Here is a 13937-nt window from a genome sequence, read left to right on the forward strand (position 1 = left end):
ACAAAGCAACGCGTTTCACGGGTCAGCGCCCGCTTCCTCAGGCAATAGAAAAAGGAGTTACAGCATCTAGCAAAACAAACGACACTCAGCGCCTATGCTTTTCCTGCATATGGGTTTGTTTGTTTTTACAGTGGTTGATTGCATGAATTGGTAACAATGAGCTGTATATATCTGCAGCATTTATATATTGTCCTTTACATATGATCAACTCAAACAATATTACAGCATCCCCTAATATATACACATCAAACATTTTATTTCATTTTTTTGCTTGTAAGTTGCATGTATAGATTTTGTACTGCGATTCTTACCTACGCCATTCAAGCCCAAGCATATTTGATACTTATTGAACTCTGTATATTAATGAAGCTTGTTACACATCGACTATATATTAACTGTTCTACTTTCAGTACACAAATGATTTATATCTAATTTTAGATGTGCATATTTCTTATTTGTTTACTATTACTTATCCAGGTGTTACCCTTACCCTGGTCATTTGTACTGCTCCCTCTGCATACATTTGTATTTTTTTTTTTTTTACTATTTATGGTCTGCATGTTTATTAATTAATATGAACCCTTTCTGGACCTGCACCCTCTGTCCCCTTAAGGACCAGAGGGTGCTGGTCCAGCAAACCGCCGCTTCCCGACAAATCGCCGCAAGTTACCGTCGCTCCCGCCATACACGCCGCTCTGTCCCCGCCGCAGGCTGCTCTCTCTGCCGTCGCTATGACGGCAGAGCGCTGTGCGCCGGTCAGGAGCCGCTTTCATTGGCTCCTGACCCTGTCACTTCATGTAAGCCAATGGGAACGGCTTACATGAATGACAGGGCCAGGAGCCAATGAAAACGGCTCCTGCCCGGCTCACAGTGCTCTGCCGTCATAGAGGCGGCAGGGCAGCTGATTGCGGCGGGGGCAGAGCGGACCGAGCGACGCGGACGGGCTGGGGTGCGCGGTCAATGGGACGTAGAGTTTACGTCCGGTCAGGACCGCAGCGCCCCCTGCCCGACGTAGATTCGTACTCGCTCGGTCCGCAGGTAGTTAAATAACTGGTCATTTTAAATTTCAGGGCAGTGAAGTTGTGCAATTCATTCCCGTTAGCTCTTAAAGGTCAAATGTGCATCCAGGTCTGCTAGTGTGTATCTCTCTTGTTTGCTTAGACATATTTTTCCCCTCTTCAAACTATATGGGCTTTTATCAGTGCAAGGGTATAGATTTATTTCACTCTGTGGATAAGTACATTAAGCTTTTGGGAGTACTCATATTGGATATCAAATTAAGTTATGGACAACCACTAGGATTTGTGTAGTGAGCCAAAATTATGTGAAAATTCCTCTGCTCAAAGCACAGCAAAGTAAAGTGTTACCTTCTTCACACAGAAATTCAGTCAATACCAGCAATAATTCATCAAACAGTATACCTGACATTCTGTTCAATCACTTTTGTCTAAATGTATACTATAGTTAATGAGTATTTCATTAAGCATCATTGTGTAGCCTTCATTTCTGTCTTAATTATATCTTGTACATTTTAGGGAGAAAGAGGATTACCTGGTGTTCAAGGATCTCCAGGAGAGCCAGGATTACCTGGGACTGGCATAGACGGCTCTCAAGTAAGTAAATACTATATTCTGTGCATGTAAACTAATTACTGCAATATTGTAATCCCGACAAATTACTTCAGACCATGAAAATGATACAACATGCTCCAATGAAACTAGTTCAGTTGACTGTTAGTACAGTATGTTATTGAATGCCACATACAGTACTTATAGTTACTTTCAAATATTTGTAGCATCAAAACAAGCTGAACATAAGAAGAGATGAGTACGTGAATTTTCTCAGTTATGTTTTCAACTTCCCACAGGCTCTGTGCAATCTAAGCTACAATGGCCTCGATTCATAAAAGTGAGTGCGATAGTTCAGAGAAGGGCAGGAAATTACCCCCAGCGGTAAATTAGGGTTTTTGCAGTGAGTTCATAAAAAAATTCTGAGTGTGAGGTGATTGCGATAGCAGTCGGTATAAGAGTGCGGTAAGTGTGCGGTGTGGTGCGGAAAGCTGTCGGTATAATTTGCTGAGTGCGGTAGTTTGCGGCTGACTTCCTAATTGTCAATTATTATTATTACATTATATATATATATATATATATATATATATATATATATATATATATATATATATATATATATATATATATATATATATATATATATATATATATATATATATATATATATATATTATAGTTATTCTTATAAATTATCTAACTCTGTACGATTTGTAAAAACCTGGGTGATATTACAACCACCCTTCCTCCGTTGTAGCCTTAAAAAATTCATAACATTAGGTTCAAAGGGCTCCATTTGTCACCAAAAATGCTACTGTGTACAGCAAACTCGGCAGGTCTTTGTTGGTGATAACAACACGTTATTTATCGCTTCCTTACTCCCCCCTTTTTTTATTAATTCACTTCATTCAGTTTATCGACACAAACAACGTTTTAATTACCGCACTATTACCGCATGCGGTAAAACATGTGTAAAAACAGGCGTAAAATTTTATGAATCCACTATCAACAACATACCATGCGGTAATTTACCACTTTGGTGATAACGCATGCAGTAATCGTTTATGAATCGAGGCCAATATGTTGTGTTGTAAGTCAAGTTCACGTTTTCCCAATTTTTCACCCTTTGTATAGAATTTTTACAATTTACTATTTTTTTACAATACTAAGTTAATATATGTTAATATTTTTAGCAGTAGCATTTGGAAGACCAGCAAAAGATTCCATCATAGCTGATGACCACACCTTGATTTTTATAACTAAGGAAACTGGCAGTCCTTTGGGCATTTAAGGTCATTTTATTTGCAAAACTCATAAAGAAAACCTGAGATAGAAATTATGAAAGCATTTATACATACCTGGGTGTTTCTTTCAGCCTCCTTTAGGCTGTTGCCTGGAGCATTCTGCACCTGTGCAGTACTACTACACAGGCACAGAAAGCTGCGTACGAGATATTTCGGCGTGGGAGACTTGGGCGCAGGATACAGCCGGTATATGGCTGATCCTGCTGCTGCACATGTTCAATACTATTCCCCCTCCAGGCCGCCATGGATGGTGGGGAATGAAATAATTCGGCTTCCAGCAATTGCTGGAGGCCGAATTATTGTGTTTTAAAAGTAACTTCAGCTCAGTCTTCTGACGGCGCTGAAGTTACTCAACTGTGCGCCGCTATAGCCGTTATACCCATTATGGCCTACGGTGGTGCTGGCTGCGCCCAAGTCTCCAGCGCTGGAATCACTGTGTTCGCAGAATGCTTCAGGCAAAGGAAGTGCGATGGTGTGCATGTAGAACAGCATGACTTAACATGACTGTAATAAGAGACTGTGCCAGCCAGCAGATGATTGGAGCAGCCTGAAGGAAGCCTCAGGTAAGTATAAGTGCCTTAATAAATTTAATCTCAGGTACACTTTAATCAAGACAGCTTCAGCTCAGGCACATCCTTTTATGTGGTATAAACATTAATGTAAAGGGGCATTACAGTGAAAAACTGTAACATTTAAAATATGTGCAAACATATACAAATAAGAAGTACATTTTTTCCAGAGTAAAATAAGCCATAAATTACTTTTTTCTGATGCTGCTGTCACTTTACAGTAGGTTGTAGAAATCTGACAGAAGTGACAGGTTTTGGATGAGTCATTCTCTTTATAGGGGATTCTCATGGATTTATTTATTTTCAAAAGCACTTAATGAATAGCAGTTGCTTTGTCCAACTGCCAAAAAACTGTGTAGGGAGCAGAGAAGCTGGCCAGCATCATTGTTTAAATCCTTTTTAGGGAATATCTTTATAAAGAATAAAAGCCTTGCTGAGAATCCCCTATGGAGAGATGGACTAGTCCAAAACCTGTCACTTCTGTCAGATTTCTACTACCTACTGTAAGTGACAGCAACATAGGAGAAAAGTCATTTATGGATCATTGTACTCTGGAAAAAACATACTTCTTATGTGTTTATTTTTGCACATATTTTAAATTTTAAAAATGTTCACCATAGTGCCCCTTTAACAAATTACCTTATTGTTCCAAACAGAAATAATGGGGAAATATTTTAAAGACTTTTTTTCAGTGAGGCACCTACAACAGACCCTCCTTCTTGGTGTCCTGCTTTTTAATTTATGCACATACCTTCTTGCTTTCATTTGACAGGCATCTTATCTTATCTGATGTGTTTGATAAATTCCTTGATTATTCAGGAAACAGGAAATTTGGGCACCTGCAGTAAATCGACAATTTGGGTGGTGCCATAGGCACTAATGTTAATTAGCAGCAACTGGGTGCCCAAGCAGAAATTGATGGTAAAATGTATTGGTAATATTGGTAATATTATTGTTTATAGTATCGGTTATGTAGTAACTCTGGTATTTCCTTTTTTGTGACAAATTTGAGGTGAGGGGGGTGGTTAAAGTTAAACATCAGGAAGGGGTGGTTTAAGGTGAGGTGTTGGGAGGGGTTCTGTGTGAGAGTTGGATTAGGTTTAGCTATAGTAAAATATTAGTTATATTTGCTGATATTTTACTAACAAGAATTAACACTTTAAAATATTTGAATATCAGTTGATGTTACCAAATTCTACTATCGGCTATATCCCCACACTCACTTTTTCTGGCACCTTTATTGCACGTGCACAATTATTCATACTTTATGGGCACCAATGAAGCAGCCCCAAGCTGAGAAATGTGTGTTAGTAAAAGTGTATCACATGCTAATACTTAGACAAAATAGTAAGTTAAAAAAAACCTGAACTGAAAATTAAAAGTCAAAATAACCATACACAATTCATACTTACCTGCTGCGTAGTCTACTTATCAATCTCTTTCTCCTCTCCTGTGTCCTGTTTGTCCACTGTGATCAATGGAATTCTCTGTCCGCCATTTTGAAAATGCCCATTACCCCATAACAGCTTCCTGGTCAGCACACTGTTAAACTGTAATATCGCGCACATGAGCCATAGGGAAACATGGACACATCAGTTCTCCTCTCAGCTGTAACTGACAGCAACTGATATATAACTGACAGCAACTGATATATTTCAGTTCTGACAAAATGTTGTCAGAACTGGAAGGAATCATTGTCAGAAGAAAATGGTGAGCTTCTGAGAGCAACTGATGGCAAGGTAACTATGTAATGTTCATTTGAAGTTACCTCATGTGTTTATTTTAAATAATTTTACTCAGTACAGGTTCTCTTTAAACTGATGTTTACAAATGCTTTTTATGGTGATGCTCCAACTTTTTTAATTCACTATACAGTGAATGTATGTATTTATTTCATAGAACTCTTTATTGATTTTTTTTAATCAGTGATGTTAAAAGTGATGTTTTATTTATACCTTTGGATGGTGTATGTTCATAAAAAAGGATCTTATATGTATGTGTTACACCTACACCATATTTTCTTATTATTATGTAACATTTGTTATAGACAAATACTGCACTGCCTCTAATAATTCAGCTTTTGAAGAGAAACTAAACTTTCCAAATCAAATTTCCCCTCAGGTAGCAAAACCTCTTTTTTAGTTGTTAATGAAACTAAACTATGAGAGTCCATAGTTCAGAACAGCTGTCCTGAAAGATTAGTTCAGAGAAGAGAGGCATTAGTAAATATTTTGGATAACAGTGAAAAGTTGTTTAGACAGCTTCCTATAGTGGTCCAGCAAGGCTCACAATGTATTATAGACTTTGTTATCAATACTTATATTCATAGCTATGTAGGTTTATCAGCATTCATGTGTTGGCTTCTCTATTTGATTTTATTTCTGCTTTTAAGCCCAATTTAAAGAACACTCTCAATAAATTACATAAAATGGTGCTAGCATAGCATAAAAATGGATTAAAACATAAAGCTGTAGCAATAGTATTTACATATTATGGTTTTAGAGCTATCTCAGTTACCGTTAAAATAACAGCAAGCAACTCTCAGGACTTAGGCTAGGTTCACAGTGGTCAGTTGCATAATGCATGCATTGTAGAGAGTGAACTGCAATAAAGACTGGACGTGGACTTTAGTACAAAGCCTGCATGCAGTCAGTTCGAATAACATGATCAGTTACAATGCAGTACTATGAACAGCCCCATAGAATTGTATGGACAGTGAGTTGACAAGCAGAATTATTCTGCAACGCAACCTCGCACTGTGAACTAGCCCTCAGAATAAAAGATGGGCATTTTTATGCCAGTTCTATTAAAAAACAAAGCCTATAGTGACACACTGTCATCAATCGAATAGCCATTGCTGCTGAATTGTGATCATGAATACTGAAAACCCAAATGCATTATTACTGAGATAATAATATAAACAATCCTACTGCAGATACTGGGCTTGATTCACAAAGCGGTGCTAACTGTTTAGCACGGGTGTTCTAAACAGTTAGCACGTGAAGTGCCTTTCACGGACTTTTGCGCGCGCAAAGTGCCGCGCTTTGCGCGATCGCGGACTTTTGCGCGCGCAATTTGCCGTAAATTGCGCACGCAAAAGTCCGCGATCGCGCGAATCGCGGCACTTTGCGCGTGCAAAAGTCCGCGAAAGGCACTTCACGTGCTAACTGTTTAGAACACCCATGCTAAACAGTTAGCACCGCTTTGTGAATCAAGCCCTCTGTGTGCAGCAGGTCTGACAAGGATGGCCAGCCCAGAATGCACAGAAGAAATATATAGATAAAATGCTTATTAAAACAGTAATGCATCAAGTCAGCAAAACATACAGCAAAAAGACAAAATAATATAGCAAGAAAAATTCAAATCTTAGGAGGACTAGGAATCAGAGTTGATGTATTCAGAACACAGGACACGTCTGTGACAAGGGAGTGGATGGGGTATTAGTTTTGTTACTTCATAAAGTCTTTTAACCACTTGAGGACCCACCCTTTACCCCCCCTTAAGGACCAGCGCTGTTTGTTTGGATCTGTGCTGGGTGGGCTCTGCAGCCCCCAGCACAGATCCGCGGCCACACAGAGCGATCAGATCGCCCCCCTTTTTTCCCCACTAGGGGGATGATGTGCAGGGGGGGTCTGATCGCTCCTCCTGTCTGGCATGTTGCGGGGGGGGCACCTCAAAGCCCCCCCCGCGGCGACATTCTCCCCCCTCCCTCTCCTACCTGCTCCCCCCGGAGATCTGGGCTGCACAGGACGCTATCCGTCCTGTGCAGCCAGTGACAGGCTGTCTTCTGTCACATGGCGGCGATCCCCGGCCGCTGATTGGCCGGGGATCGCCGATCTGCCTTACGGCGCTGCTGCGCAGCAGCGCCGTACAAATGTAAACAAAGCGGATTATTTCCGCTTGTGTTTACATCTAGCCTGCGAGCCGCCATCGGCGGCCCGCAGGCTATTCACGGAGCCCCCCGCCGTGATTTGACAAGAAGCAGCCGCTCGCGCGAGCGGCTGCTTCTTGATTAATTAAGCTGCAGCTGGCGACGCAGTACTGCGTCGCTGGTCCTGCAGCTGCCACTTTGCCGACGCACGGTATAAGCGTGCGGTCGGCAAGTGGTTAACAAATAGGTGCAAGTTGTCAAAACAAGAACTGCAGAGTTTCTAGGAGTTGCAAGACCCATGCGCAATGCAGTGCTGAAGCACCGAAAATTGCAGGTTTCCTGCTGACAACGAAAGTGTAGCTTCAGCCTATAACACATATGACCACTTTCTAACTTATTGGCTAATGTGTTTAGTACTAAACTGTTGTCATAGTCATAAACATCATTAGGTTCCATGTCAATATAGTTACATGTACATTCACTCTTATTCACAGGGTCCTCTAGGGCCACCAGGACTCCCAGGAATTCAGGTAAATATGCACACAATATTGAAAAGAAATCTTACAAAACTTTTTAGAAGAGCTTAATGTAGAAATGTTTAAACAATAGTGCTGCCTTCCCTGGTGATGGCAGTGGGGCATTACGGGAAACAGTTTAAGGCAATACAATACATCTACAATACACAGCAGTAACTGCATATTTGACTCATACTGTAGCACTGCCCTTGGTCCATCTGGTCTGCTGGAGCTGTTCAATGAGCAAAAAAAAGGTCTTGGGTATACATACAAGGCCTAATGTTATCCATACAGGAATACATTTTTAACAATTCCAGTGAAGCTGCATGGGACCATTCATAGGAACAAAATAATGAAAATATCTTGACTCAGTCAAGCACACTTATATCAAACTTGTTTTATTAGGGACTAATGAGAGACTGCACAGAAAAAACATGATGTGCAGTATCTAGTAGTACATATAATGATTGCGGAATTATTTCCGTGGTCAGCGCACAAGATGAGCGCTGACACTGTGGAAATCCTCCACAAACGTGTAATTTAACAGAACCCAGCTATGGTGCTATGCACCTGTAGAGGGAAATTCCCACCGGCAGATGGAGCTGTGGAGTGCAGAGGAACACAGCCTCTGCCCTGCCACAGATGCCAGATGGGAATTGCACGAATCGAAGCAATGCAGGGCAAGATGGCCCTTAAAGAGAGAGAGAACACAGAAATAGAATGAATTTGTGTCCACCAATCTAGTCGCCTCCCAGCGACGGAGAACACACAACAGCGGAAATGAAATGGGAACGCAATCACAAGAGTGGCGATTGCCAGTGTATGTGTGTCCACCAATCTAGTCGCCACCCAGCGACGGTGAACACACAACAGCGGAAACGAAGTGGGAACGCAACCGCAAGAGTGGAGTTTGCCAATAGTGACACAAGACCATATCAGACAGAGCACAAGTGTAGCAGGAAAGACACAGCAAGTAACAATGATCAGAACATCAAGGAAAATAACAAACGCTAGCTAAACGCAAACACCGCACTCATTCGCAACAGCGAACGCGTTAAAGACACGATCACCATGCGTTAGGCGCCTAGTGATAAGCGTGCCACCCTAACTGACCAAAGTAACACAAACACGAAAAACAGAGAACGCGAACGCTTGCTAAACGGTTACCACACCGAGCCTGCAGCAAGCGTTCGTACCAGACAAGACAGAGAGAGGGAGTAGCCAGCAGCAACCGCAGCTCTGGCCTACACTCCTAGACAGAGTACAGAAGGAACCACCGCCACTGCCGCTAGGGCGGATGCGATCTCGACAGGCAGACAGATGGGGCTACCAGTAGCAACCGCTGCTCTGGTTAGCACCCCTAAGGCAGAATACAGACAGAACGATTTCCTGTCGTCCACTGCTGGTGACAAGACAATCGCAAGAGACAGACGGAAATAAGCAAGGCAGATAATACAACCTGACTATGCTAGAAGGGATGCCTAGTGCAGTCCCAAAGAATTACTCTAAGATAATCTTAACAAACGATTAGCAAAAGGCTGATACTCCAGGTGAGTCAGCAGGAACAAACCATCATGACCAGCAAGGAATTCTGGGAGAGAATGGTATTTATACTGCAAACCATCAAAGGAAGCAGCTGAGCAATTCGCATGACAAGTATATGCAAATTCCTCAGCAGCAGAGCAACTCTGACACTTGCAAAGTGAAGACAGGTCTCTTTTCCAGAGACCTGCAGCACTCAGACCTAAAGAATGGTCAAACAGCTGTCTGCCTGTGCAGACAGCTGTGCAGATCATTACAGTACATAGCTATTGGGAGGAGTGGGTTACTTGCAGATACCTGTATCAGTCAATAAATAAACTTGATGCTATGAAAAACATGCTTGTTTCCTATACAGTACTTACTGAATACTGAGCTGTGTTGCCAATGCCAATGCTTCTATTTTTCAAGATGTAATATAAACTGTTCTTTGCCAGGGTCCACAAGGTCTTCCAGGGATGCCAGGTCCCCCAGGTCCAGAAGTGAGTAGACATATTTCTAGTTTTTTTCTGTAATAATTTACTCCAGGCTTATCTGTAGCATTACTGTCTTTTCTATGTTAAATGCATTCAAGGACATTCTATAGGGCGGGGCGAGGCAGAGGTGAGAGAGGCTCCAGCCTCAGGGTGCAATGTAGGTGGGGGCGCACAACTCACTCAGCTATCATTCCCCTATTGTGTTTGAAGCAGAGAGAAATAGGAAAAAGGAATACATTGCAGTGACTGCAAGCCAGATAACTAGAGAGTAAGGTGTTGGGGGCCCCTGGGGCGCCTCTTGGTCTAATAGCATTCAATGTGATGGCTGGGGTGGGAGGGATGGGGTGCACTTTGGTGTCTCAGTCTTGAGTGCTGGAGGACCTTGTCCCGCCTCTGCTATAGGCATTTTATTTAGAACTAGTAAAAAGGCCCTCCCGTTAAAAAATGGGTGCTAGGTCACAGCTGCTACCCCCCCAAATGCGCGCACATATGCGTCCTGCTTGCTTGTTCCCCACCACTGTCTGAAGTATATGCACACAGGGAGCTGCTTGCTTGGCAGTTGGAAAAAGCTGTTATTTCCCACAATGCAATGAGAACCTCTGTGAGCCACAGACAGCAAGCTGTCAGGTCCGGCCCTGTGTCCTAACTGCCCTGGCTGCACACATGCTCAGTACAAAAAAGCCAGGGACACACAACCATTCAGTTGATGACACAGGGACACTTGCATGTTATTGTATAGGATATTTTTAGCCAGCGTATACTGCTTTTGAAATGTGTATTATATGATTTGCAGGAACATGTTACAGTTTGTGTACCGTTAGTTAACTGATTAAACAGATTAATATGCCTCTCAATCCTTGAGTGTCTGATAACTTGAAATCTGGATTGGACGCAAAGCAGCGTTTTAAGGGCAGAAATCACATTGCATACTAAATTGGAGGCCTAAAGTGCTTTAAAACATCTTGCATGTGTATACATCAATCAGGGAGTGTAATTAGAGTACTGCTTCACACTGACAGACCAAACTCACTGTGTAACACACCGCAAACAGCTGTTTGTGTAGTGACGGCCATGCTGGACTGGTGCACACCATGGCCAGAGTGCAGGCCGTGGTGGTTTTCAAGCCCATATGGTCGTCGGGCTGTGGTAGCTCAATGATAGAACAACAGTGACTGTCCAGCTGATCGAATTTGGTCTGTCCACAATGAAGCAATGACCTTATTATCTTGGGTGTGCCTCCCCCAAGACACTCAGATAGCCGGCGGTCATTGCTTCATTGTGATACGCAAGCCCCTTCACCGTGGCAAGGTAACGATCACGATGGGGAATTGACACATGTTCAATTGTTCATGCCTTTTTGTTTTGTTGTTGCAGCTGCAGTGCAGCCAGAAAAATTAGGCAGGCATCTACCCGCACCAGAAAAATTATTATAGCAGCCACTGCTAGCAACAACCTTAAAAATTCAGGAATCCGCCTGGAGGCCTGGACCCTGTTGGTGGTGGCGGAGAAGGCAGTCAAGCGGCCTGCAAGCAGAGATGCTGTGTGGGGACCGACTTAGTCTTGGGGCAGGCAGTCACACGGCGTGCAGGCAGATACTGTGTGTGGGGACTGACTTAGTCTTGGGGCAGGCCTGAGCGTGCTTTGCAGACCAGGCATTAATGGTCAGATGGACCCTTGACCCAACGCTGTGTGCCAGAGATGTCACCACTTGCCTTTCAACATCATGGTACAGTTTAGGTATCGACTTTTTTGAGAAATAACTACAGCCTGGTATCTTCTACTGCGGTGTGTGGCTTTGCTTTTGTGTGCTGCTTTTCCTCAGGTGGTCATCCCATTGCAGTTTGTGCTTTGTAATCATGTGCCTTCGTAAGGTAGTTGTCCCTACACGGGTCTTGGTCTTTCCACGGCTCAATTTTCGGTGGCAGAGAGTACAGATGGCATTGGTCTCATCTGAGGCAGACACACAAAAAAATGTCCACAACGCTGAGCCCTGGGATGATGGCACTTTGGTGATGGCTGCCGGCAGAGTGTTAAGTGTGGTGCCAGAATCAGAGCAGGAGGAGGAAGATATGTCACGCGTCCGTGCGGAAGCTGAGGAAGATGAGATGTTCTGTGTTAAATAGTTAACTATGTCCTGACAATATTGGGGGTTGATGGCACGTGCCTTCTTCTGAACACTGTACTTTGGTCGAGGGTCACACGAAATTACGACAGCGTGACCTCGAACAGACCTGCCAAGTGGCCTGCCTCTGGCTCTGCCTCTTGTTTTGTCCATATTGGGAGGGATGAAGTGAAAGGTATGAACTGACTTGGCTAATACAATGTACGGTAACACAGGTGCAATGAACAGGTATGCAGTGACTGGTGGTATTAAATAGCACACTGCGTGCACGCATGTAGGTAGGTGGGTGCACTGAACAACAGGTAGGTATATGCAGTGCTGCTGGGTATTACAAATGTGCACCTGTCACACACACGTACCATGAACTGGTACAGTGACTGGTGGTATTAAATAACACACTACGTGTGCTCACGTGGGTAGTTGGTTGCACGGAACAACAGGTAGGTAGGTATATGCAGTGCTGCTGGGTATTACAAATGTGCACCTGTCACACACACACGTACCGTGAACAGGAGCAATGACTGGTGGTATTAACAATGCATGCACTCACTTAGGTAGGTAGGTAGGTGGACTAAACAGTGAACAGGTGTAGTGATTGGGATTACAAATGTGCAGCTGCCTGTCACACACACAGGTAGTCACTGAATGTGCTGGGCCTGGCAGTGGCACAGTAGGAATTAAGGGGCCAAAGGCCAGCTGCGACTGACTGACAGGGCTGTATATTAATATAATGCAAGTGGGACACACACACACACACACACACACACACACACACACACACACACACACACACACACACACACACACACACACACACAAAAGATCACAAGAACAAGATTGGCTCTCAAAAGAGCTGTTGGGGGGGGTGCTTTTTTAGCAATAAGAATCAGCAAGGAGCAAGCTAACAAGCCTACAAGAGCCTAACTAAGCTTTTCCTATGAGAGTCTGCAGCAGATCTCCCTTCTCTAATTACTGTCCAATGCCTGACGCTGCCTGCATTTTATAAGGGGGGGAGGGCCTCCAGCAGGGAGTGTAGCCTGATTGGCTACAATGTGCCTGCTGACTGTGATGTAGAGGGTCAAAGTTGACCCTAATGATGTACTAGGGGGGCAAATCGAACTTCCGGAAAAGTTCACAGTTCTCCGCGATCGCGAACCACAGAAGTTTGCCTAGAACCGTTCGCTGGCGAACCGTTCTGGCCATCTCTAGTCATCACATACTGCAGGGCTGCAGTACATTTACAATGGGATGCGAAAGTTTGGGCATCCTTGTTAATTTTCATGATTTTCCTGTATAAATCGTTGGTTGTTACGATAAAAAATGACAGTTAAATATATCATACAAGAGACACACACAGTGTTATTTGAGAAGTGAAATGAAGTTTATTGGATTTACAGAAAGTGTGCAATAAGTGTTTAAATAAAATTAGACAGGTGCATAAATTTGGGCACCACAAAAAAGAAATTAAATCAATATTTAGTAGATCCTACCTTTGCAGAAAGTACAGACTCTAAACGCTTCCTGTAGGTTCCAATGAACTAATTATTGGAACTCAAATTGGCTTGGTAAGCTCAGTGACCCCTGACCTACATACACAGTTGAGTACAATTATGAGAAAAAATATTTAAGGGAGTCAATTGTAAGTTTCCCTACTCTTTTAATTTTCTCTGAAGAGTAGCAACATTGGGGTCTCAAAGCAACTCTCAAATAACATGAAGACAAAGATTGTTCACCATCATGGTTTAGTGGAAGGATAGAGAAAGCTGTCTCAGAGATTTCGGCTGTCTGTTTCCACAGTTAGGAACATATTGAGGTAATGGAAGACCACAGTTCAAGTTAAGGCTCAAAGTGGCAGACCAAGAAAAATCTCGTATAAACAAAAGCAACGAATGGTGAGAACAGTCAAAGTCAACCCACAGACCAGCACCAAAGACCTACAACAACAGCTTGCTGCAGATAGAGTCACTGTGCAT

General features: G+C 43.0%; 1 protein-coding gene across 6 annotated transcripts in view; it reads left to right on the forward strand.

Moving 5' to 3' along the window:
• COL19A1 (collagen type XIX alpha 1 chain) overlaps positions 1–13937 on the forward strand; it is a 1086226-nt gene that overhangs the window by 726955 nt on the left and 345334 nt on the right. For all 6 annotated transcript variants that reach the window (XM_068281448.1, XM_068281450.1, XM_068281452.1 and 3 more), the window contains exons 28-30: positions 1536–1613; positions 7807–7842; positions 9804–9848. In XM_068281448.1, coding sequence (XP_068137549.1) covers positions 1536–1613; positions 7807–7842; positions 9804–9848 — 159 coding nt within the window. The remainder of the gene's footprint in view (positions 1–1535; positions 1614–7806; positions 7843–9803; positions 9849–13937) is intronic.

The sequence above is a fragment of the Hyperolius riggenbachi genome, chromosome 4 (genome assembly GCF_040937935.1).
Source record: "Hyperolius riggenbachi isolate aHypRig1 chromosome 4, aHypRig1.pri, whole genome shotgun sequence".
Lineage (NCBI taxonomy): Eukaryota > Metazoa > Chordata > Amphibia > Anura > Hyperoliidae > Hyperolius > Hyperolius riggenbachi.